Source organism: Rhizophagus irregularis, chromosome 4 (assembly GCF_026210795.1).
Source record: "Rhizophagus irregularis chromosome 4, complete sequence".
NCBI lineage: Eukaryota > Fungi > Glomeromycota > Glomeromycetes > Glomerales > Glomeraceae > Rhizophagus > Rhizophagus irregularis.
The window spans coordinates 1,329,538-1,356,707 of NC_089432.1; the positions used below are offsets into that span (position 1 = coordinate 1,329,538).

Consider the following 27,170-nt stretch of genomic DNA (forward strand, 5'->3'; position numbering starts at 1 on the left):
ATGTTTAATTGTCATAATTTATAAATTTTTTTTTTCGATATACTTACTACATGTAAATAATATTTATATATATATCATATATTTTGTATTCTTTTATATTATGTATTTTTTTATCAATAAATAAAACTTGTATCCAACTTTTGATTTTTTTGTGCATTCATTTTATATTTAAACACTCCTATTACTTAGTTTTGTAATATAAATATTTATGGTTTACACCGGATAAATCACTTATTCAGTACTTCGTGCCGAAAAACTAATCATAATTATTTTTTCTTTTTTTATTTTACTTCCTTATTTTCACCGAAGGATGTTGTCTTAGGGCGGCTTTTCGTTAGTTTTTTTATGCTCTACTTATAGGAATTATTTTATATAGTTTCTTGTAGACTGTACTAATGATGTTTCTTTCTGTGAAATAAAAATAAAAAATAAAAATTATGCATTCAAACCTTGCTGTATAAAGTATGAGATTTTTTTTCAAATAAGGTTTATATACTGCCTGGTAAGTTATCTATTAAAATAAAAAATAGCTTGCGGAATTATTGATTATATTCATTACAAAATATTTTATTTCGTTTTTTTTTCGCACAGAATAAATCTGTTATTCTTAAAAGTTTAGCATCAATCGTAATGACAGTGTTCGTCGTAACAGTTACAGCGGTTATTATTGATACTGGGCGAGGACCCCGAGCTATATATATAGAGGTAAGGTGCAGCCAAAAAAAATTACTATTAGCTCTACGCATTTTTTCAGGGCCGGAATTATGATAATGCCAGTCAGCGTCTAAAAAGGGAAATAAATTCCGGCCGGAATTATCTATAAAAGGAAAGATCTACATGATTATTTTGGTCAATTCTACGCAAACCTTTACCCTACCTTTTTATGTATAGCTCGGGGTCCTACTGGGCGCCGCAGTGTTGTACATGGGACATTGTCCGGCGATTTTTTGTGGACACGGAAATCAATGTCTGCGTTCATAATCCTGGCGATAAATAGCTTCGAAAGTAATATTCGAATATTTCGATTTATTTTTGAATTATCACTTTGATTCTCTTTTTATTTTATATTTCATTTTTAAAATGATGTTTATTTTATCAATTGCAATGGACATTAAAATCAATTTGTATTTAAGCTAAATCATAAATTATAAATTATAAAGAAATATTATAATTACATTAACAAATTCTTTATAAAAAATTTCAATTATTTTTTTGCGTTATCTTCTATTTATTATTTTATCACGTCATTTTCATACATACATATAAATATATATTTTTTTTCAAACTTTTGTTCCAAATAATAATTGTTTATTAACTTTTACAAAGAATATAGTATACTGTTACTATTACTACGCGTTTCACATGTAATAATTATTTATCACTTTTGTTGTCTATGTTTTATATTAATCCTAAGTGATATAATTTCGTTATGATTTAATTTATAGTTAAATCGAACTAAAATATCTTAATTTACGTTACATGAATTATTCTACTTGTTTGATCTCTTTTAATCTAATTTGTGCGTTTTTATGTCCTTGTTCAGCAGATTTTTCATACCAGTAAACCGCTTGATTAATATTTTTCATCACTCCATCTCCAATTTCGTATATGTTAGCAAGTTCGTATTGAGCTTCCATTATTCCTAAATTTGCTGCTTTTTGAAATAGTTCAAATGACTTTCGTTTATCAATACTAGTTCCAGTTCCATATCGATAACAATATGCTAAATTATCTATTCCAACTCCTAAATTTGCTGCTTTTTGATATAATTTAAATGCCTTTTTCTTATTAATCATAGTTCCAATTCCACCGGAATAACAATTTCCCAAAGCATTTATTCCTTCTGGGTATTCTCCTTCAGCTGATTTTTTATAACATTCAAAAGCTTTATTATAATCTTTATCAGTACCATATCCACATCTGTAACAATTCCCAAGATCATAATGAGCTATATTATTTCCTAAATCCGCTGCCCTTTGAAATAATTCAAATGCTTTTTGTTTATTAATATTAGTACCAATTCCTGAATAATAAAAATTTCCTAGTAAATCAAAGTAATTTGAATTATTTTGATTATCTAATAACCAGTTATAAATTTCTTGTGGCGTTGTATTTTGTTCTTCAAGGTAATTAAGAATTTCTTGAATTTCTTTCTTATTAATATGTTTATTAAGAATATCTTTGATTATTTTATCAGCTATTACACTAAAATTATTCTCAAATAAAATAGTCTTATTACTTGATGACGTTGATGATACTACTTCACTCATATTCATTTTATTAAAATTTTGAATAATTTGAGACATTTCTCCATATAATGAATTATCTATAGTATTATTTGTAACTTCATTAGTATTTGTAACTTCATTAGTATTTACATTAATTTGCTGATCACTCAATACTTGAATGTTCGTGCTAGAATCTTTCGAAATAATGACTTGCAATTCAGTAACAACCTGATTGATCGTTGGACGATTATCCGGTTCACCATTCCAACAATCTAAAGTTAAATTTTCAGTTAAAATATTGTTATTACAATTTATAATTAATATATAGTTATATTTACCCTTATAAATCTTTACATAATCTTCCAGTGTATTAGGTACAGGGCTTTCTCTGAGACCTTGTAAAATTTCCATAGCCAAACTAACATCATATGGTTCATTACAAAAAGGTGGTTGACCGCTAGATATTTCCCATAAGAGAACACCAATACTGTAAACATCGCTCTTTTCGTTTAATGAATATAATTTTATTTGATTGTTATTATTTCTTCGTCTAACAAATATTTTTGGATCGCTATACGGAATTATCCCGAATATTTTTGATTGAAGATTAGATGATTCTTCAATTCTTTTTGATAATCCAAAATCTGCTAATTTAATGATGTTTTGATGAACCAATACGTTATTAGAGTGCTGTTGTTAAATATTATAATTAAAATAATTAAATTATATGTATGATAATTTTATTGCACAATAACAATAAACGTAAAAAACTTATATACCAAATCACGATGTACAATTCCTTCATCGTGTAAGCATGACACAGCATGAGCTAATTGTAGCGCCAGATTTAATTTTCCATTCCAAGTGAGATTATTGAAATGTTCTTTTAAATAACTTCTTAGAGTGCCTCCGTTGGCATATTCCATTACTAATAAATAATTTTTTGAATTGCCGTTTTGAAAGATTTCTTGTAAAAGAAAAAAAAATAATATTTATTTAAACTTCATATTTTCATTTAACAAATGACATGATATTAAAATGTAAATTATACCTTGATCAGAAGTTGTAATACCACAAAAACGAATAATATTCTCATGAAAATCAACCTCACGCTGAAGTTTTAACTAAAATCATGAATTTTAAATTAGAAATATAACGTACAAAAAAGAAAAAAAAAATTTAGAATAAAAATTACCTCGTTGACAATTTCTTTTGCTGTGGCATTGTTGAGATTAAAAAAAGATTTTAATGCAAAATATTTATGAGAATTTTTCCAATTTGCACGATAGACTTTTCCAAAACCTCCTGAACCAACTTCTTGAAAATTATTAAAATATTTAAACTCGTAATATTTAAAGTAATTTTTGGTAATAGCCTCTTCAATCCATTTAATCCATTCATTTGAATTTTCAGTATCATTAAATTCGATGTTATCGTTCATTATTTGAATGTAGAGAAAGAGTAAAGAGTTACAATAATATGTATTACAGTGCGTTTAAATAAATCATGCATGAATAGTTGTCGATCATTTATCATGTGATATTAATTGACCGAAAATTTGCCCAACATTATGTTGTACCAAATTCGAATAATGTAAAATCAGTAAATTTTTTTTAGGATCCTACAAAGCTTTTTCCTTTCAAATCTCAAATCTCTGGAATTATATTTGAATATATTTTTATGGGCATGTTACAGAGCAGTCATTTTAGCTTTTTTTACTAGGATTTTTTTAGCAGCCTGATGAATTCAACATCTTTATTAACACTTAAATTTCTTTAATATTATAATTTAAAGATCGTAAAGAATGAGGTTTATTAAACCCTTTACCGAATGAAAGTACAAGAATGTGATATCCTTTCTTCTAAAATTGTTAAATAATATCGGTCTATATATAATGCGGTACGTTAGCAATAATTTTTTAATTCTCAATATGATATCTATTATTATTGATATTTAAAAAGTATGTAAGATGTGTTTCTATTTTAGCTTTGAAGAAAAGAAATTTTGATGAATCATAGAAATATAGAATATTTCTTTTTGTTTACAAAAAGATTAGATTTAATAAATGATAAAGAACAATAAATAATATTATAGAATTGTATGTAATCAATAGAGTTTACAAAGTAATATATTACAAGAACTACTAAATTTTTGTTTTGACGAATTTCGACAATAACGATACATAATTTTTTTTTAATTTGTTTTATTTATAAATCATCCGTTCAAATTGAGTTGTGAATTGTGACATTCTTTTACTAGTAAAAAAAAAATGAAATTTTTTAATTATCAATTTAATTGAAATATATAATTGTAGGAAAATTTTTAAGATAATGAAAACTATAAATCCTAATTATAATAAATTAAGCATCTTAAAAAAAAATAAACGAAAAATTATTACCATTCATTCTTTTCCTCCTTAAAATGTCGAAATAAATTGAATAAATTGGGATTTGGGAATATGTTATTATTATCAAAATAAACAAAGTTACGCCAAATTACCCATTATTACCATTATGGTTATAACTTCTACTACTTTAAATAAAGATTATATAGTAAATAACTTTCTATTTAATTATTACTGCGTATATTAATCGTTTCAATAACAAAACAGTTTCTAAAATTAAAAAAAAAACATTTGCTTTCATATCGAGTAAATCCAAAGAAACTTTGTATCGTTACATTAATACCTCATGTTTCTTTACGTCATCTAATAACAAAATATCAAAGTAATTTCATATCTTATATATCTTATATACAATAAAAATTGATCTTTACCTATTTAAAAGTAATAAGGGTGTTTGGCAAGTTATATTACGCGTTTCTCCAAAAATTTGATATATTATAGTAAGTTTATTTATTAGATAAAATATTGATAATACTTCACATGTTAAGTATGAGATTAGAGATTAGATACTGTAATATCGTTGACTTTATATGAGTAATAATGCAAACTAACATATCTTATCGATACGCAGTAAGGCAGTATATTATAATCAGTATACTTACACCTGCAAATTTTCCATATAACTTTATAGATAGATTTCAGTATACTTTTTTTATTGTCCGAAACATAAGCGTAGCACACACTTCAAATCCAAATTAGGGAATATTAAATCTAGGATCTTGTGTAACTATCGAAATTTCATTTTTGTTATGTATATCACGCGTGTTTAATTTATTTAAGCTAAGTACACTAGTAAACTCAAGAGCTGAACTTATTTTTTCGGTAATGTATACATACGATAAAAATTTTATACTAAAACCATTGCTAAACTATATATTAAAAATAAATTTATCTTGAATAAAAATTTTAATAAATTTTATTTTAATTAACAATAATAAAAGCTTTAATAATATGGGAATATTACACAATATCATATAATCTTTAATTATATGGTTTATAGGGAGTAAATCAAATCAACTATCATATTATTCATCATTAAATCAATTAATATTACTAGTTTAGGTTAAATAACTTATAAATTAATTGTGACTCATAGATAATATAGATAATCTTGATTTTTTTTATCTATTTTATTATTAGTCACTATGTATCTATGGTTTTAAAAAATATATAAATACCCTTAATTTCCTCAAGAAAAAAATCAAAAACCAAATTTCAATATTATTATTTTTCAAATCTTACAAATCTTACAAAACTTTTATCAATCACCTAAATTTCAATTCAAATTTTTAACTTGCAATTACAAAATGTCTTATCATTTGTGTCCAAATATTGTTAATACTATTTTAAATGAATTTCCTATCAATAAATGTTACAATCACCCTCAACCTATCATTGAAACTTCTCAACATAATTTACCATTACTTACCGGATTTTTTTACATTCTTTTTATAATTCTCCTCATACATACCAACATTCTCAATAATGCAATTGTCCTAATTTTCCACTTATTGAAATTCATGTGCACTATAATCTTATCTCTTTCTAATCTCCCTACTCTTCATTTCTCTAATATATTTCATTCTTTTGAACATTTATTATTATCTATATTATTATCAAATCTCCTTTATCTATTATATATATTATTATCCATTCTTTTTCATTTTCTTTATTTACTTAACTGTATAATTCATATTCTCATCTTTTCTTATTCTTTACTTTATAGAGTAATCTATTTAGTAAATATTATTATCCTTTTAATTTCTCAACAATTTAATTAAATAATCTTATATTACGTAGCTTGGCCCATTGCTTACCAAATATAGCATGGAGACGTAATCTTTCCCCTTTGGTCAACTTGGGATTTCTTGACCATTCTTAGATAGATAATTTTTACAAGGGGATCGTTTGCATCGCCCATGAAGCATTGCACTGTGCTAATTGGTGTCAGAGAGATTCTTTGTCTTGTAAAAATTTACCCTTTCTTGATCATTTGACCATTCTTAGATAGATAAATTTTATAAGGGGATCGTTTGCATCGCCCATGAAGCATTGCACTGTGCTAATTGGTGTCAGAGAGATCCTTTGTCTTGTAAAATTTACCTTTCTTGATCATTTGATCTATCTCATGTGATTTCCTTCTTCACATGTGATACCCTTTATTTCATTCCTTTGTCGAGTTCTTTCCTTAATAACTTATCAACTCAACAAAAATCCATCACCGTTGGTTCCACAATTTCTGTGTCCAAGTTCAATTCTTGGAGGTGATTTTCTTATTAATTAGTTTATCTTCTTTTTTTCTTCTTTTATAGGGAATTCCAGACGAAAATTACAAATTAGATTTTGGGGAAATATTATTTAACAAGATGTAGGTGAGGTATTTTCATATTTTTATAGTTCTCGCCACTACTGATAAGTGTCTCCCAATGCTTTACCTCTCAAACAAGAAATTGTTTTTTTTTCCGCGTTAAAGTAGGTGTTCGCAAGTCATTACGCAAGGTACTGTATTTTTAAATAACTTTGAGTATCTTTGATTTGGAACGATGTCAAAAAACTTTCTAACAAAGCTTATTTCATTAAAATATTTGAAAGCATAGAGGCCCTATAAAAAATTTTATCCGTTATTTCTGTAAAAACTCCGTGAAAATGAGCCTTTCACGGATCCATTCACGGAAAATGCAAATAATTCGATAAATTCCGTGATATAAAGTTATTAATTCCGAAAATATGAGCCTTTTACGAAAAAAAGATGGAATAAAAAAAACAAATTGACTTTTTTTACAGGGAGGAAGTATTGAGAAAGGTGGAGTCTCGCTGAACAAAATTGAAAGACAAACTGTTCAAAAAAATCGAACTGGAAAATACAGGGGAAAATAAATTATTTTTCAAGTGCCTTACTAAAAAAATTCATTCCAGTCTCTATTCTGATTCTCTTTTACCAATCAAAAGAGTTTATAAGTGGAAAGGATAAGAGAGAAATGGAGGAAAGGAAGTATGTGAACAAGAGTGGAAAGAAAAAGTAAGAGGCGAGAAGGAAGAGAGATCTCTTCAGACTATTCTTTTCTATGGCAATTTTTTTTTTGTGCTCAACAAACTAAAAATTCCAACCTGAATTTTTCTGACAGTACCCAATGACCTAAACGTACAGTCCTTCTCCAGACCATACTGATGACTTCCTGGAAGCAGGACCGTCAAAGACTTAATCTTCGATTTTATTTCTTTTTATTTTTTTTATTGTTAATTTGTTATTAATCATAGTGAGTCAAATTACCCTTTAACTAGTAGTGTAGGTTTCACAGTACGAATAACTTGAGTTATGGACGTTTCGTCAACAAGAGTTAGCTGTGATTAGATTTTAAATGTAAAATAAACACTCAAATTTAACATTTTTATTTATTACTAAGACAACTTCATTGTAAAAAATAACAAGCAAAAAATATACTTTAATCCCATTACAATCTTTTACAGAAATTTCTCATGCAACGACAAGTCAATTTTGTGAAATTCAATTTCATTTAAGTAATTTTTTTAGGACAAATTAAAGAACAATAAATCTCAGTCTAAGTATCAAACAATAAATAAAAAACCATTGCGGGCACGGTATTGTGTTTAACGACTCATAATAAATATTTTTATGATAAATTAACATTATATTTGATATATAATTAAGGGGATAAAACCTAAGCCTAACTTTTATATTAATAAACGAAAAACTAAAAATTAAAAAAAATTCTTAATTTATTTTACATGAACTATGTTTCTTCCTAATCTTAAATCTTTTTAATTTATTTTGGGCATCTCTATTTCCTTGTTCAGCAGATTTTTTATACCAATGATATGCTTTGTCCATATCTTTATCTATTCCGTCTCCAATTTCAAACATGTAAGCAAGACGGCATTGAGCTATATCATATCCTAAATTTGCAGCCTTTTGATATAATTCAAATGCTTTATGTTCACTAATATCAGTACCAATTCCATATTGATAACAATATGCTAAATTACCTATTCCAGGTATACTTCCTAGATTTGCTGCTTTTCGATACAATTCAAATGCCTTTTCCCTATCAATACTAGTTCCAATTTCATTATCATAACAATTTCCCAATTGTGCTATTCCTTCTGGGTATTCTCCTTCAGCTGATTTTTTAAATAATTCAAATGCTTTGTTATAATCTATATTAACACCAATCCCATATAAATAACAATTTCCAAGATCATATTGAGCTATATTATTTCCTAAATTTGCTGCTTTTTGAAATAATTCTATTGCCTTCTGTTTATTAACGTTAGTTCCGATTCCAGAATAGTAAAAATTACCAAGTAAATCAATATAATTTGAATTTTGTTGATTATTTAATAACCAACTAAAAATTTCTTGTGGTGTTGTATTTTGTTCTTCAAGATAACTAAGAATTTCTTGCTTTTCATTACTACGCATATTAAGGATATCTTCAATTATTTTATCAACTATTACACTATAATTTTTATTCTCATCAATCTTATTTGTTTGATCATTTGATGGCATTAATGATAACATTTCTTTTGTATTCATTGTACCAAATTCTTGTATAATCTGTGACAATTCTCCATGAAATGAATTGTACATATTACTTTTAGGTACTTCGGCAGTATTTGTATTTAGCAGATGTTTACTTGGTCGAACAGTTGTATTAGGATCTTTTGCAATTATGGCTTTCAATTCGGAAACAACTTGTTTAATAGGTGGACGATTGTCGGGTTCACTATTCCAACAATCTAAAGGAAAAATAAATTTTAGTTAAAGTAATATTATCGCAATTTAATAAATAAATTTATATTTACATTTACCTGTATAAATATTCATATAATTTTCGGGTGTATCAGGAATAGGGTTTTCTCTGAGACCTTGTAAAATTTCTATGGCCAAACTTTGATCATATGGTTTATCATGAAAAGGTGGATGACCGCTGGATATTTCCCATAAGAGAATACCAATACTGTAAACGTCACTCTTTTCATCTAATGAGTATGATTGTTGATTGTCATCATTTCTTTGATTAACCAATACTTTTGGGTCAACATAAGGAATCACTCCAAACAATCTTTCTTGATAATTGGTCATTTCTTCAATCCTTCTTGATAATCCAAAATCAGCCAGTTTGATAGTGTTTTGATGGACTAGTACATTATTGGAGTGCTATTATTCAATGTAAATAATTAATTAATTAACGTACTTATGGCAAATAAAATATAAATAATTTACCAAATCTCTATGCACAATCCCTTCGTCGTGTAGACATGATACCGCATGAGTCAATTGGAACGCCAGTTTTAACTTTTCATTCCAAGTGAGATTATCAAAATTCTCTTTTAAATAATCTCGAAGAGTGCCACTATCGGCATATTCCATAACTAATAAATATTTTTTTGGATTATCGTTTTGAATTTCTTAAAAAAAAAAGAAAAGAAAAGAAAAATTATTTTAAAAATTTCGTTAGCTAATTATAATAATATGATATTAAAATGTTATCATACCTTGATCAGGAGTTGTAATACCACAAAAACGAATAACATTCTCATGGAAATCAACTTCGCGTTGAAGTCTAAGCTAAAATTATAAAGAATATTAAATAAGAATGTAACATCGTATATTAGTATATGTTTTATGTGTGTATAGATAAATTATAATTACCTCGTTGACAATTTCTTTTACTGTAGCATTGTTGAGATTAAAAAAAGATTTTAATGCAAAAAATTTATCAGAATTTTTCCAATTTGCGCGATAGACTTTCCCGAACCCTCCGGAACCAATTTCTTGAATATCGTTAAAATGTTTATATTCGTAATGCTTAAAATAATGTTTTGTAATAGCCTCATCAATCCAATTAATCCATTCATTTGAATTTTCGGTAGTATTTAATTCGATATTATTAGACATTATTGAGTTTTGTAAAAAATTTAATATTTTTCAAAAAAAAAAAGAGGGAAGAGAAGAAAAAAAATTTCCAACCGTATTACATACGTTTAATGTCTATTTATGTAACTGACGATCAATTAACAGTACACAAGTGTAATATGAAACTAACACAGAATTTTGGACCGCACACATATATATTTTTTGTTTTAAGCCCGCGTTTCGTTGATCCCTGCTGCAAAAAGGTGACTATCATATTCTTAATATGGTTAATATGGTATAGTAAAGTTAGCCGGTCTATTGACCGGTTAAGACGGTTAAGGCTAAGGGTAATTTAACCGTTTAACCGGCTAAGTTGTCGTTAAAATTGTTTTAAAATCATCGATAACTTAATTTTTATTAATTTTTTTTTTTTATATTCAGTTATTTTATATAATAAAACTACCCCTCAAATCTTCAAGTGTTAAAAACTTAAAGTTATAAATTAGGTAAATATTATAAGATTTGGATTTTCGTGGTACATAGTAAATTCCGGTCAATTGTCAATGCCAGCTAGAATTAAGGTTTAACCGGCCAATTAACCGGTTAACCGGTTAAAGGATCGGGCAATCTTTTGGACCGGATCCAAACTTTAATCCATATTTATCATTATTTTTGCAAAAATCTTTTCTGATATTGGAAAGTAAAATAATGATGGATTAATTGCATATTAAACTATAGTTAATAATATACATGTTGCTGAAACTCAGTAATTTCGGCATAATTTCAGGTTTCGGTTTCGGCCAGTCATTCTCGAAACTGAAAACGCCGAAAGTTGAGATTCAGGATCGAAATTTTCTGGCCATTATGAATTTTGTGTAACATTTGTGTAATACAAAATTCCATTGCAGGCGTGAATAGCATTCTCACCTGGTGGCTAAACTTTTATCCCGTGTCACGTGATATATGGTTCTGGCCGGCACCACAAATTTGACCAGAATTACCAAATTTACCAAATAATTTCGGCCATGTGCTTAAATTTCGGCCATATTTTCGGAAAATTTCGGCTACATGTATAGTTCATAACATGTAAGGAACGTATTTAACAAAATTTACTGTAAATTTAAAAGAATTTCAATAAAAATAAAGATATTATTTTAAACGGAAAATTATATAGTATTTAAATGTTAAAATAATGCACAATATTTCAAGATGAAAATTTTCTTTTAAGATATTACTAAGTGAATTCTATTTCAGATTTCAATTTACGTCAGCCCCAATAGTCTCAGTATTTCTGGTAGTTTCGCATTTTTACCTTTATCGTACTTGAAAAAAATTAGGATTAGAAGAACCAAGAGAATCAAGTAAAAGTTTACGAGACCCCATGACAGGTTAATTTAAATTTTTTTTTCATTCAAGTTCTGATTTCTGAATAATACGAATAATTTACAACACAAAATCCGAAATTGGTATATTTTAATTATTAGTGACTATCGGGTACCAGCATATTCTATTCGAATATTTTTTTATTTCATTTTTAAAAAAAATTCATAAATTAGATATTAATTATCATATTAAGTGTAATATATAATGTATATAATGAAAATATATTATAAATAGTTATTGTTATATGAATAATTTCTTAAATTGTAGTGATATTCAATTAGAAAGATCTTAATTATAAGAGTCTGAAATAAGCGTGTCCAGCTAAACACGACGGATGGCAAGTCTAAATTATAATAAATTTTGAAGCAATAATTTAATTTATCCCGTCAATAATATCAATTTATTAGTGATTTTTTTTCAGCTAGCAAATTTGACTACGTGTATTACTTAATAATGATTTTTTTTATAGTCGCCAAAACTCAGAAATTATTAATAAAGGGAATGACGCTATTACTACTTATATTATTACCCGCAAATAACATTATAGCTGATAAACAAATTTTACTATGTTTATTCTTATAGGTGGTTTTCTGCTTAGTTCGGATAATTAACAAATCTAAAATGTAATTTGATAATTCCACACACGTATCATTTGTGTATTAGTAAAACTCAATATGAAAACATTAACATATTTAATTAAATTTTGTTTAAAAACAAAACAAAACAAATATACAAAAACCTACAGATGTTGCACCAATCCCAATGGCATATGTTATCTACTCCATGTGACCGTTGTTGAATATTTCAATAATATTAAACTTCACTCACAAATCCAAACGTACGCTAGAGATACCAGCTTATTTAAAAAAATTACGTTGAAATTTGTTAATATTATTGTCATTTCTATTTATTCCTCATGTGAAAGAAAATAATTTGCTTGTAGAAAGAAAAAGGCCGAGATTAAAAAAAAAAACAATGGAATTTTCTACGTAATATTATTAAGTTTTATTTTTTAATTATTTGGGTATATTTAACATTCATCATAGAAGCTTATAGGAGTTAAAATAAGCGTCATTCTCTTTTTAATCACGGTTTATAGGTTAAAAAATAAAATTTTTTATGACTATTTAGATGGAAACTACAATTTTGATAAAATTTGTTGTAATATTTTATTATACCATATTATTTATGAGCATTGTAATTTTTCAAGATAAACATTTGAAATTAATATAATGTTAAATTTAATCACTTGTTCTCAGAAATTTATAAAGTTGGATACTAGCAGAAAATGTATGAAATTATAGAACAAGCGGATATTGATATATATTTATTTTTAAAAAGATCATAAAATGAATAAATAATATTCTTTGATTTAGTTATCAAGGTCAAGAATAATTTCTTTAGGACAAGAAATAATATTAATTTTTAAAGTCGAAAAGTAGTAATTATGATTGTCCTTGCACTAACTCACTAACTGCAAATTTTTTTTTTAGCAACCATGTCTAAAAGTGTACCATTTGTCCGCAAATGGTCTGATGCTCATTCTGAACCACAGTACTTTAATACCCAGGAGGATCTTGAAAAGCACGTCTTTCGTGATCACGTAAAGTCAACTGAATTATCGTAAGCTTTGAGAAGAGTCCTTTGGTTCCTTTAACTTTCTCTAAGTTTTCTTCTTATGACAGATCTTTTATTCGAGTTTATCGATGTATCTGGGAAGGTTGTAAAGAGCAACTGAGTAATATTACTAAGCTAGAAGGTATGAAAAAAAATATTCTAAGTATTACAACAATTATAATAAACTAGTAATCACATTCTCGCAGTGCATTTATGGGATCACACTAAATAGAAGCCAAAGCCACTTAAGGTGGGTTTAAACCTGTTTTTGCCCGAATTGATCACGTTGAATTTATTTCTTTCGTGTTTAGTGCCCAATCTGTGATCATTCGCGTCAATTTTGAACTACATCATCACTTAATTTATCGCCATAATGATAGCGTTATGGATTACGCAGGCGCAAATTATATGACGAAACATGAAAATGGTACTTTCTATTCATTTTATATATTAAAATTAAAATCCTATGATATGTTTTATCACTTTTATGTAATTTCTTTGAAGATTATAAACGTGATGATAATCGTTATTATGGTAAAAGCAATGATGAAATTATATGGGAAACACTTTGGTGCTATTATAATGATCCGAAGAAAGTTGTAGTGTAATTTAATGCTATTAAATATCATGATGAAGGTAATGATTTTTCATTTTTATTACATCCTTGGATTAAATATAACATTTTTTTTTTGTTTCAATTCTTTCCGCAACGCTGTAATGCAACTCTTAATACTAGAATTGAGTGACTGATTTTTAAATGATGATTTTGCCTCAAAACTATGAAAAACTATGACTTAGAGCAAGATAATTTTTTTCGATATAATTAATATATTTGGTCTATACATTTTTCGACTGCAATTTTGCACTTAAATGACATCATTTTACTTTGCTATATCCAAACGTTTGAGTGCTATATCTTTAGTATATGGAGTAATTTTTTTCCACTTGTCTTTATGAACTATAGCATTTCGGCGTTTTTTATAAAGACCAATACTTAATAATTCCATTCCTCTGCTTTTTTATGCATTCTATTAGTTTTATATTCAATTTTATCCTTGAATAATTTCTTGATATTATTGAATTGATCTACTTCGTCCAAACCTTCATTAAATCTCATTAATAAACAATCGTAAAAGAAAATTACTTTCAACCCAAAGGACAAAAAGCGGTTGAGAATGTTAAGAAATGGCCTGAAAAAATCATGCTATTAATTTCTCATAAATAGAAATGCTTTAGTAAAAGCCTACCCAATTTTACGGCTACTGATAGAGTTATAGATGAATCTAAATTAGTTGCAACTTTTGCTATTATGAGATGAGATTTTCCACATAATCCAAAAGATTACGAAATCAATATTAATTGGGTCGAAGGGAAACAAACAAAGAATAACACTCATCGTAGTCCAGAAGATTTGGTATTCCATTTCCAACAATTAAATATCTTATCTTGACTCAAAAAGTGGTAAATCTTCAAAACCAGATATACCAATCATAGGGATGATTACGGTTCACTAACCGATGACTCGAACCTGAGCCGGTTCATAGGTGGTTCGGTTCGGTTTGGTTCGCGAGTAAACCAGGTGAACCATCGACTCAATTGATTTTTTTATAGCATTTAGATCATCTAATTAATGATAGTCAAAATTTAATATTACTTACCAAAGCTAATTTTGGATTTCCAAAACTAAAACACTCTGGTCGAAATTTCCGAAACTGGCCGAAATTACCAAAACTTAGCCGAAACTTCCGAAACTTGGCCAAAGCTACCGAAACTGGCCGAAATTATCTGGAAATCACGTGGTATTCCATTTGTAACACATTTTCGGGTTTTGTAAGATACAAAATTTCCTTTTTTGGAAATTAGTGTAACATCACGTGACATTAGTTAACTCCGGCCAGAATTACAGAATTTAGCCGTGAGTCGATGGTTCACCCGGTTCACTCACTCACTCACGAACCGAGTCGAACCGCCAATGAACCGAACCGGTTCGGTTCGAACCATGAGCATCCCTAACCAATCATAAATAATAATGATATTAAATTGCTTTGTACTAATTGTTTTACGAAAGATGAAGCTACTCTTGCAAATTTTTCCTCCTAAAGAAGCTTCAATTACTCTTAATGGAAATTTTCTCATGAACCTTGATTTACTCTTGAAGCTTCAGCAGAGGAAATAAGTGTAAAAATTCTTCAGCTAAAAATTCTCTTATTGTAAGTACTAGTATGGGTCCTTTTAAAACAACAGGTATATTAGGTCCTGAAATTGATCTTGTTGCTGCAGCTGATGCTAGTGCGGAAATAACGCCATATCTGCTGATTTGTGGAATTTACAATAATCGTCTTTTAGTTAATAATAAAAATTTTAAAAATGGATAGACAATACTATCACGTGCATAAATATTTGCAATAAATGTACGTGAAATTTTCGTATGTTTTTGGCATCCTATTATTTAAACCAGATAAAATTATGCTTAATTGAAGGCTCTATTTAAACAGAATCTAATAATAATATTTCATAGAAATAAATTTTAATTTTAGTTGAGATTAATTTTTGTAATATATTGTTTATTATTTCAAAAAAAATTATTTTTTCTGTAACTTATGATTCAAATAAAGTGAAATTATACCAAAATAAAGCTTTAAATAAGTTGATTCTAATAATATTAAAATAAACATCATTATTGATAAGGAGTTACAAAAGATCACATAAGTTTCCCACCGCCAGATTTTCGAATAAATAAAATTTGTCTAAGTTTAAAATAAACTTTATTATTACTTAAAAATTCTTTAAATTATGATATAAAATAAATAGTAGATAAATAAACAAATAAAATCATACCAAGTTTTGCTTTAGATTCTAAGCTTTTACACTTTTTTTTACAATTTTACTACTCGTTAAAAACTTTTAAAAACAAATAAAATATTCAGTTATTATATTTAATATACAAGTAACACGAATGGTGATATGCCACATTCTGTATCAGTTATTGTTATTAACGCGTGAATTTTATTTGATGATAATGATGATGTATCCGTTGTTGTTGTGTCTTGTACTCCTGCATGTTTCTTATATTGATTAGATAATGATGAATACGATAATGATGCTAATGAAATTAAGATCTTCGTAAATTTCATGGAATTCCTATTTAAAAAAAATATATATATTAATAAACTCGAATAACGTTTAATTAAGACCATTCCAATTTAACTATTTGCTTAGCGTCTTATTTTTTTAAAAAAAAAAAAAATTGAGGGGAAGGAGATGTTACGCTCTCACAAAAAAGTGAAGTGGGATAGACATTAAACAAACAATCAAGTTGGAACGGGGTTGAGTCAATCCGTTATATCTGTTATTGTTACACTTACGCTCTAATTTTCGTATAATTTGGGTAAAATCCAGAATTATACCTCACAAGCTTATCTCATATAAGATCAATAACTGATAAACTACGACTCAAATAAAAAATAATAAATTTACCTGATAATCTAAATAATTAGTTTAAACAGATTTTTTTTTTCTTTTGGAAAGTAATGTTTTATTTTCATAACTTACATTCATTTTAATGCACCATCTTCAGCCATAACCCACCAACGAGCATCTCTTGGTTCAACGTCAATCATAAGTAAAACATCATCAGCTTATTGGTGTGGAGATTAATAAATCATATACGCAGTATTATTATTTCCCATTAATAAATTTTCCTCATCATTGTTATTTGTTATTTTATTATTATCATTATATATAGCGGAAACCATCTGTTGACCCACAAAACAAACTTCAGATACTTCTAATAATTTAACTAAATCAATTCGTTCCTCCCTTTTTCTTTTTATTATTATTTCTATTTACTATTTTATTATCATTGTCTTTTTCATTTAATTTCTTTGGTTAATTGGATCTTCAACGTAATCTTGTTTTTCACTTTCTAATTTCGCAAAATCTAATACACTATTAATAATACTTATTAAAGAAGTTCCACAACCTTGTATTGTTTTAACCAATTCAGCTTAAGCTTCATTTAATTTGCTTTCTTCCATTAATTCACAACTTGCTAAAATACCATGAAGAGAAGTTCTTAATTCTGAAATACAGAAGAAATGAATGCACCTTTTGCTCTATCGGCAACGATAACCCTTCTTTTTGATACTTTACTAACAACATTTACGCCAAAAATTGCTCAAATCAACACGTTCTTCATCTTCAAATCGTTTTTGTGAATCATTGTCATAGCGATTAAAAAACCAAAGCATTTTATATACCATCATAAATCGGTACAACAATACCGGAATGTACATAATCAGGAAAGAGGGTTGAAAGAATTTTGATAAATACAACCTTGTGAATGAGCCTAAATAAGCGAAATAAAAAGTGATTAAAGAAGCTTTTACAGCTTCAAAAGATAATTAACTTCACCAGCACAAGCGAGAGATCTTAAATGATTTGGTGATATATCAGGAAGCGGAGTATCTACTTGAAGTACATCTAAATAATTTAACTGCCATGTTAAAGAATAGGATCACCAAAGTAGATTTACCTTATTTTCATCGTTATTAAAATTATTAGCTAATTGAATTTCCAAACAGAATTTGCTAAATTCAGCCATACTCTCTTCAGTCTCTTGCATCTTATTTCTTACACGTAAACGTAAAATACTATTAGATCATAATTCTAATTCTCTCATGACAACTTTAGCAAATTCTTTTAAACTTTCACGATCCTTTTTTGAAGAACTATCCCTAGGTTCACGATCGATCACACATATCGTATTACCATCATCAGTTCGTAAAGGGGCACCAGCATAAAATCTTATAAAAAGGAGAATCAGTAACTAAAGGATTATTACAAAATCTCCAATTTTTACTAGTGGTATCACAAATGGTTCGTCATTTTCTTATAATATAGCACGATCACAAATACTTATTTCCCTAGTAGTTTCACTACATCCCACACGACGGGTCGGAATAAGAAAAAAAAGTTGTCCATCTTCAGCTTTAAACCATTGATGAGTCGTATTGAGAAGTGATATCACATCGATATTGAAGTCTTAAAATGTTCTTTTGATAATGTTACTATACGAATAAAATTAACACCATTTGATGTATTAAGTATTTAAAATCTCTATAACGCTCTTCTACGTTCAACTTCATTAGGAGGATGAAAAGAGGAAGGCAATGATTATTATCTAAATTATCATCATCATCATCGTAATTACTTTCATAATTACCATCTACTTCTTCAGATAAACATTTGTTTTGTTCACAATCATCTTCAAGACCTTTAATAAAAGAAGTTATGGCATCAGCTTCAGCAGTACTAGAATTAAATAGGATTAAATTTTCCTTGAGCATAATTATAAAGGAATTCTTTCCATTCATCAGTATTATATTGATCAAATAGTATATCGGAATCAGGGAAGGTAGCTAATAATGAATATCAACTTCACTACTACTAGATGATAATACATTATCAATAGAAGAAATTGTTTTGGAAAAGGTTTAAAACGAAATATCGCACATTGTTGTTTTATTGTTGTTATTGTTCGTGATAGAAAATTTTTCCTTTATTAAAGTTTTCCATTCCACATCTTTTATAATATTTACTTTGATTCGATATTAAAATCGGTAACGCTATAGATTTTCTATGAACAACGTTGTTATCGTTATTATTATTAATTCCTTGTATAGAATTTGAAATTTCTTTATCAAATTTGTAAGATTTAAATATAGAAGTATCCAAGAATTTTTTTCGTACAAAAGATTTTATCAGATTTAGTTTTGAAGAAGATAATGGCATGTGAAGTTGTGCGATGGTACGATTGGTACGTGCTGTTTCGACTGCGGGAAGTATGATAATAGGATTTGCTGTGTAACAAAAAAAATACATCTTTTTTTTTAATCTAAAATTCTCGTATGAAAAATGTGAATTTGAAAATATATATATATATATATATTTTTAGTTTGAAAAAAAGGGAAGAATATTACATATATATAATGTTTATATACAAGTAAAGAAATGATGTAAAAGTGTATATATTAAAGTGATTATTTAAATTTTCCTCCTATTTAAGTATCAAAAACATCATTTACGTAACATCACTATTTTTTCTGTAGAATTATAGTAAAATTGTTTTAAGTTCCATAGCATGAAGAAATAGTAACGTAATATTAAATTTTGTATAGAATGAAAGAAAAATGGTAAAAATAAAAAATTAGAAAATGGCAAAAAAAAAAAGTTTTCGTACAATTTAAAGAATATGATTAACTAAAAAAAAACTATCATTAAAATAGACTAGTTACAATGTCATTGTCGTATAACATTTTGAATGTATTTAGAAACAAAAAAAAATTAAACTCAAAACTGAAATCAAATTTTTAAATTTTTATTCTGTTTATTTCTAACAATTTGAGTTTCACAAACCAAATTTTCCAAGTAACTTCATTTTTTAATTATTTAACTTTATTCTGTTTTTTATTTTATATGTGTTGCATCATCGGTTTGTACTTCTCCTTTCAATCAAATATTATTATATTCGATTATTTACAGTTAATAATGTAAATTTTTTACGTATTAAAGAAGATTCGCTATAATTTTTTTTAAAAAAAGTAACTCTGTAAATTAATGGGCGGAATAAAGTATTGTATCAAGACTTTAAATACATAGATGGAAACAAATTGCGATAAAATCTTTGGAACAATTAGATAAACTCAGTGAACCTTTACAGTACGCGCCCAAAAATATTTTTGATTTGTATTATGACATAATTTTTTGTTATCAATAATATAAAAATACAATTAAATGTTTTAAACTTTTTATTGAATTTGTATTATACGTTGATATATGATAGCTTTTAAAACTAACAAAAATTCTAACATAATTTTTGGTCACAAAAAATTTTGTGACTTGAGTCAGAAATCAGTATTAATATTTTGATTCACAAGTTTTTTTTCTATATTGTGTTATGTTGTTTACACGGCTTGACTCTAATGAACTAAAGATTTTTCAGGAAGTGACTGAAGTTGTATAAAGAATTGGATTGAAAACTTGTTCGATGAATAAGATCAAAATGCTGTCGGATTTATTTTCAATTAAATAATTTTGTATATAATCAACAAGTTCCTGGCAGCCAACATAACCTGAATTATCTCACCCATTCAATGGGAGAATACCACCATGAATATATCTAAATTAAAATGTAAATTTTGGATTTGAATATGAATAAAATTTACATACATATATAATACCAGTTAACCAGGGTTAATTAACTAAAATACGTTTATTCCATAAATACCCGACATTGAAAAACAAATATAAAAACCACTGATAAAAAACGTCTCTGACCCACCCCATAAAAAAAAAAATTACATTAAAAACAAAATTACATGTCTTTTTACATTTCTTAAACTCGTAAAATTTGTACTTTTTTTTTAAACGAAAAAAAAAAATTTATAATAATTTATAATAATCATGACACATATTTTTCAAGATTCTCAAAATTTCCAAGGTTATAATGAAAATTTGACCAAACTTATTTCAAGTCCTTTTGAAAATAATAATAATAACGACAATATTGTTACAACTAATCCAAACTTTTTTAATGATTCTTTTCACGAAAACGAACCTACTGTTTCTGTTCCTTTAACACATTCTGTTACGCCAAAATTTCAATCAACATCTCGTACGATTTCTCAACAAAAAAATGTTCCATTTATGTATCAAAAATTTCAAAGAATTTCTAATTCTATTTTGATATTTGAAGAAAATGCTAAAAGACAACTTGAACAATTATATGAATTAAAGAATCATTTAAATCAATTGAAACAATTTCTTAACACACAACAACAACATTCTATGCCTCGTCGTATAAACCGTATAAACCGAAACCGTGATTATCGAACTCATCCTTATTTGAATGAACGTCAATTAGTCACTTCTCACATATCAACTGCTACAGAAATTGACTGTCATTATGATAATAATGAATTAAATTTTATGAATGAACAAAATATTTTATCAAATAGTTTTTGTCCTCAACAAGTGAATGTTCCTGCTGCAGTTAGCTTTTCTGAAAATAGTGAAATTTTATCTAGTCCTCAAAATTTTGAATTTTATGACAATAATTATATATAATGTTCATGAAATCTAGAAAATTTGTAAATTTCAATATACTGTATGTTATTAACATTTATATTTTTTTTGTTCACTATATTGCTTATTATTTTATACCTTTATTTTTTATTGTATTTTATTTTGCTCTTTATTATTTTCATTATTGATAAAATAATGGCATGTAGTTACGCTTATATTTAAGTGAATAAAGACAAGTCAGGTGCTGCGCTTGCAGTAAATTTCGATAACGCCAAATATCATTCTAAATTGAGTATTTACAAGTGCTAAAATTAAAAACATTTCATTATATGAACCAAATGAACCTATTATATTCTATTTTAAGTATAAATCCAATTTAAGTATCAAAAGCGGGACAGCAAAAAAAAGAAACGCCCAATTATTACTTTCTATAAAAAATTTCAAGTTTTTAAATATTCCTTCGATTTGTTATAAGATTTTAATCTTGCTCGAAATTTTTCAAGGACATACGGACCAATAAAATTTATTGAAATATTACATCTGTTCAACTTTTCTGAATCGAAAAATAAGTGCGTGACCAAAGTCACGCGGACACGTGATTTGTAACGATATGTACGGCGACGCAAATGAATACAATTTGCTTCCCGCTGTTCCGTACTGGTCGGGTTCTGGGACAGATGGATTTCTCTAGTGAAGGTCCGCTCCATTATGGTTTGGATGAAGTTTTATGTTGCCCGCTTCTTTTATTCTTTGGAATTGTGTAGTGACTTTTCATTGTAATTCTCCTGCTTTACATAAAATAAAATAAAATAAATAAATATAAAATAAATGAATACAAATTGAGATAACGTTTTCTATAATACAGATAAATCAGTGATTTCAGAATCTGTGTCTAGAATAAAGAAAAATTTACATAATGTTTCTTTAAATATCAACGAGAAGGTGGGATTTTAATGATTTCACAGTTTATAAAATATAGATTCTCCCTCATATGCCTTAGTCATTTGGAAGTAGCGTCAAATGGATTGTCACGCTTTTCTTAAAAATTTAGTAATTACACCAAATAAGACTAAATGATAACAATCATTTTCATAGAGTAAAAAAAAAAATAATTTATTGATAATATAATATGTTTCTGATCCATTATTTATGATAAATAAAAAATTAAACTTTCTATAAACATTTAAAAAATTAAAATTAGATATCAAAATCATATTCCTGGGTAATATATTCTGCAAATATAAATTAAGAACGTTAGGTTAAAATTCAATATTAAAAAATTACTATAGTCAGTATATATTTACATACCATCAGTACTTAATTTCATATCAATATCTAATTCGATGAATTTTGTAAAATAATCTAAAGAAAAATTATACGTTAATTTTTAATTTTAATTAAATCAAGTTATGAAATTTGTTATATTATCAAAAAAATTATTACCATTATTTTCATTTTCATACAATTTTTTTCTTTTAATACTTTGACCTAAATAAATTTTAATTAATAAATATTGACACCCTAAAATCTTATTAAATAAAATCATACCTCATCATTATTATCTTCAAACTTTCTTTTGACTTTTTCTAAGTTAATAGATTGACTTCTTGAACTCCTTAAAGACATTGCAGAATTAATCATACTACTTAAATGTCTACTCTCATAAATAGCACCTGGATTATTTGTTGCTACAGGTCCATTATCTGATGATTCTATAATTTTAGTTGGATTCTGATTTTTACTATTTTGTTCTTCATTTCTAACCAATATACAAATTCTTTTATATATATCATTGGCTGTCGGTCTTTCACATGGATCAGAATCCCAACATTCTTTCATTAATTCAATATATCCTTCAGGTGCATTTGTTACGATTGGTGGTCGCAATCCATCACGTATTTTAGTTATAAGGTTTGTATCATGATGTTCATCCCAAAAAGGTCTTCTACCTGTCATAAACTCCCACATGATCATTCTATATCAGAAGCTTTAGTATATTTTTGTCCTTGAAAAATCTCTGGTGCCATATAAGTAATAATACCATATTTCACATTATTATCATCTGTAGATTCAGTAGCAGATTTACTTAACCCCAAATCACCTATTACATTATACGACGGGTCACTTGTAAAAAAAATATTTCCACTATGTAAATCTCTGTGAATAATATTTACACTATGGATATTAATAAGTCCATTCACGATACATGTTAAATCATGCAATTTATTAGACCATTTAATGTTTTAAAAATTATTACTTAGGTAATGTATTAAATTATCTAATTCATAATATTGCATAATAATCATAAAATCTTGTGTATTTACGTCTTGAGTAATACCAAAATAATTACAAATGTAACTATTAAGCGGAGTTTCTTGGTAAGATATCTTATTACTTCTACGCTTAACCTAATAATTATTATGCTGTGAATTCCAATTTGTGTAAAAATCATAATATATCTTAAGCTAGAATAAAAAAGGTTATGTTATTAATTATCTACGATTTATTTAAACATATTATTTTACGTTACCTCATTCAGTTCCTTAAACGTAATGTTTTTAGAATCATTAATTTTTTTGAGAACTACTGTATAATTAGGTTTACAAGAAATATTATCACTCTTGCGTTCAATATTATCCCAATTAATCGGACCATCAACCCAAGTTGCTTTATAAATTTTGCTAAATCCTCCCTCAGCAATAAATTCTATATTTTTGAATTGTTCATAGGGAACAAACTCCAATTTTCCTTCCTTCCCGACAAAGTTGACTTGTGTAAATCTAATGAAATCATCGATAATTTTGTTTCCACTCGGTTTAAATAATGTCTTCATTTTGTAACAAACGTGACAAATCTGGTGAGTTTCATCTAATCGTGACCTTCTTTTATTAAATTCATTACATTTCTCGTTGGTTGAAATGAAGATGTATCATTTGATGTTAAAAAGTCAATTTTATGATTATGATTTGTTAATTGGTTCATAATTATTTATCTATTAAATTATTTGTTTATTTTGAATATATTTAAAAGAAACAGCTTCTATATATATACGTTTTTATAATTAAAAATTGAACAATGAATTCTTTTACAAAATTAAAAAAAAAAATCTGCGTATAATACCCGATAGAAGTTTCTAATGTTTTGATACAAAATGGATCCTACATTGTTTATAAAATTGATTTTTTTAATGCCTAATATGGTTAAAGTATGTTTCCAAATGACATTTCGATTTTTATTGTACATTCTGTACAGAATTCTTAGAACTTATCAAAATGGGACTTGCATTGTGTTACGTTGAAGTTTCACAAACCTACAACAATATTAACCGATCTGATAATAAACAATAAAATATTAAATTCTTTCATAATAATTCTTGGAGATATATTTTATATTTTAAGAAAATCTCCATTAAAAGAAAATATATATATTAAATGTCTAGAAATGATTTAATTTTTTTTTTGAAGTCTAAAAAAGGAATAGTTAATTTATAAATACGTGATATATAACGTAATTATTAATTGTCAATTACGCCAAACGTATTTTATACAAACGGTCAGTCAAAAAGTACAAAGAGCTTCTTATAACCTTAAATTATTAAATTATTTCAAGTAAAGAATAATTTTTATAAATTTATAATTAATGGGTTTATGCTATAAAAATATTACGCTGTGCAAAAAAAAAAAAATATTCAAATTTTATTATACTTTATGTATGGTGAACAAATATATTTTTAATTACGATATACTATTTTTAAACTATCATTATTATCTCTCAACATGGTTCTAATGATATCGAATTTTCATACTTTTTTTTTAAGCGCTGACTCTTCTTTAAGACCATTTGACTGAGAACACTCCCATTTGGATGTACTGTAGAAATAAATTGTACATATATTTATGCGATCAGATGCTATGTGTTTGAAATTAATGAGAGTGCTTAATTTGAGTATAATAGTTGTTATGACAGCAAATATAAAATTCTTAAAATTTTTTAGGAACAAACGAAAAAAGTTATTGATCAACTATATCATGATTTACCATGCAGTTCATGCAGCTATTAAAATCACTTATTCTAAAAAAGTAATACAAGAAATTGCGAATTAACGAAACAAATATTATCAAAAAATTATTAGTAAAAACCAAGGAGTGCAAGACCTAAGATAATCTAAACAAGATAAAAAAAACATTAGTATGATTTGCACCATACTCCATAAAAAAAAGCTTCCAGAAAAGTGTTAATATCATGCTACCAGTGGTTCACCCTAGAACTAGTACAATACACTGTATAATCCTATAGCAAACCACTGATATCATAACACCAACCATAAGAGCCAGGTACATAGGCTAACCCTCTTAAGGGAAAGCCAGTTTCTCTTATATCTTACTCCTCAGCTTTTTTTATCCGTAAACCAGTATCATTAAAACTATGCAAGCAGGGAGCGCAAGCTTACCTTAATAAATAAATATGATTTTATTTATTTTCAACTTTGGTAACACTAAACTTCCAAAGTTTCAGACTGTACTGTCAGGAAGTCTCACTTAAAAATAATTTCTTAAGTATAATGTGTATTTTTAAAGAAGGAAAGAAGTGTGTAATTTTTAAAGAAAGGGAAGTGTATATTTTTAAAAAAAAGAAAGGGCGTATTTTTTATATTTTTTAAAGAAAGGAAGAAAGGTGTATTTTTTTAAAAAAAAGAAGTGAGGGTATATATATACTTTTAAAAAACCCTTTCGGATACATAATGACTAATAATCTTGTTATACTTATTTAGGGAGTTCGGTTACAGTAATATTACATCATTTTTTCCCATAAGCTTATGTGGCGTTGGCGTTATAATTACATAATTATTTACAAAACGCGTCAATGATTAATCAATAGTTATTGTAGTTATTGAAAATATCACGCGTTTTTAGATAATCTAGATAATCTGTTAAAAGTCAGACTAGTATTATCTGATAGCTTAAGATCAACCGGCATCAGTAGCATCAGCAATTTTTTTTTATGGAAAGATCACGTCATTTTGACTTTTTTTTTTAGACCTAATAAAAAACAATAGATACCATAATACTTTATTATATAACAATATACGTATGTTTAATAATGAGTCATATTTATAAAAAAACAAGTGCTGTGTATTGAGATCAAAAGAAATAGTTAAATCATTCTATATTATTAAAAAATGCAGTTTATAATATGTTCTCACATAATTTTATCCATAATAAAAAAAATTTTTGTATGTCATATGAATAAAACTAACAAACTTACTTTAAAATAATTATAAAGACTTCAGGTGATATATCATTATCTTTATTCCTTTTATTAGAAGTCAAAGTTCTTCGTAAATACGGAGAAAGGCAACATAGAATACTCATGTGAGCACGGAAGATTTTTACATTAGGATCTTCACCAACTTCAATCGTAATATCATAATATTCATCGTCTCAATGTAATTTTGACTTAATTTCGAAAAAAGTTGATTAGACATATTTTTCGTCATTATAATTAAATGTTGTGCAATAGGACTTCAAAATATATATGAAAGTCTTTTTCCTTTTTGATCATTACATGATGTCGC

General features: G+C 26.8%; 7 protein-coding genes across 7 annotated transcripts; 2 read left to right on the plus strand and 5 right to left on the minus strand.

Moving 5' to 3' along the window:
• Nucleotides 1-1,293: 1,293 nt before the first annotated feature.
• On the minus strand, nucleotides 1,294-3,669 carry OCT59_023664 (uncharacterized protein; the record flags this gene model as incomplete). Its single annotated transcript, XM_025332408.2, has 5 exons — nucleotides 1,294-2,500; nucleotides 2,567-2,918; nucleotides 3,008-3,195; nucleotides 3,280-3,352; nucleotides 3,424-3,669. 5 exons carry the CDS (start codon nucleotides 3,667-3,669, stop codon nucleotides 1,485-1,487), a joined length of 1,875 nt encoding a protein of 624 aa, XP_025172284.1. The 3' UTR covers nucleotides 1,294-1,484.
• Nucleotides 3,670-8,365: 4,696 nt separating this feature from the next.
• Nucleotides 8,366-10,552, minus strand: OCT59_023665 (uncharacterized protein; the record flags this gene model as incomplete). Its single annotated transcript, XM_025309474.2, has 5 exons — nucleotides 8,366-9,390; nucleotides 9,463-9,811; nucleotides 9,878-10,062; nucleotides 10,150-10,222; nucleotides 10,307-10,552. The coding sequence occupies 5 exons, from the start codon at nucleotides 10,550-10,552 to the stop codon at nucleotides 8,366-8,368; spliced, it is 1,878 nt and encodes a 625-aa protein (XP_025172285.2).
• A 2,839-nt stretch (nucleotides 10,553-13,391) lies between these two features.
• Nucleotides 13,392-14,118, plus strand: OCT59_023666 (uncharacterized protein; the record flags this gene model as incomplete). Its single annotated transcript, XM_025327243.2, has 3 exons — nucleotides 13,392-13,516; nucleotides 13,579-13,652; nucleotides 14,015-14,118. The coding sequence occupies 3 exons, from the start codon at nucleotides 13,392-13,394 to the stop codon at nucleotides 14,116-14,118; spliced, it is 303 nt and encodes a 100-aa protein (XP_025172286.2).
• A 4,924-nt stretch (nucleotides 14,119-19,042) lies between these two features.
• OCT59_023667 (uncharacterized protein) lies at nucleotides 19,043-19,393 on the minus strand (the record flags this gene model as incomplete). The annotated part of the gene is made up of 1 exon (XM_066134870.1): nucleotides 19,043-19,393. One exon carries the CDS (start codon nucleotides 19,391-19,393, stop codon nucleotides 19,043-19,045), a length of 351 nt encoding a protein of 116 aa, XP_065990953.1.
• Nucleotides 19,394-20,974: 1,581 nt separating this feature from the next.
• OCT59_023668 (uncharacterized protein) lies at nucleotides 20,975-21,637 on the plus strand (the record flags this gene model as incomplete). Its single annotated transcript, XM_025330619.2, has 1 exon — nucleotides 20,975-21,637. One exon carries the CDS (start codon nucleotides 20,975-20,977, stop codon nucleotides 21,635-21,637), a length of 663 nt encoding a protein of 220 aa, XP_025172288.2.
• Nucleotides 21,638-22,792: 1,155 nt separating this feature from the next.
• OCT59_023669 (uncharacterized protein) lies at nucleotides 22,793-23,434 on the minus strand (the record flags this gene model as incomplete). The annotated part of the gene is made up of 4 exons (XM_066134871.1): nucleotides 22,793-22,827; nucleotides 22,904-22,957; nucleotides 23,039-23,083; nucleotides 23,200-23,434. 4 exons carry the CDS (start codon nucleotides 23,432-23,434, stop codon nucleotides 22,793-22,795), a joined length of 369 nt encoding a protein of 122 aa, XP_065990954.1.
• A 569-nt stretch (nucleotides 23,435-24,003) lies between these two features.
• OCT59_023670 (uncharacterized protein) lies at nucleotides 24,004-24,428 on the minus strand (the record flags this gene model as incomplete). Its single annotated transcript, XM_066134872.1, has 2 exons — nucleotides 24,004-24,060; nucleotides 24,126-24,428. 2 exons carry the CDS (start codon nucleotides 24,426-24,428, stop codon nucleotides 24,004-24,006), a joined length of 360 nt encoding a protein of 119 aa, XP_065990955.1.
• Between the last annotated feature and the right edge of the window lie 2,742 nt (nucleotides 24,429-27,170).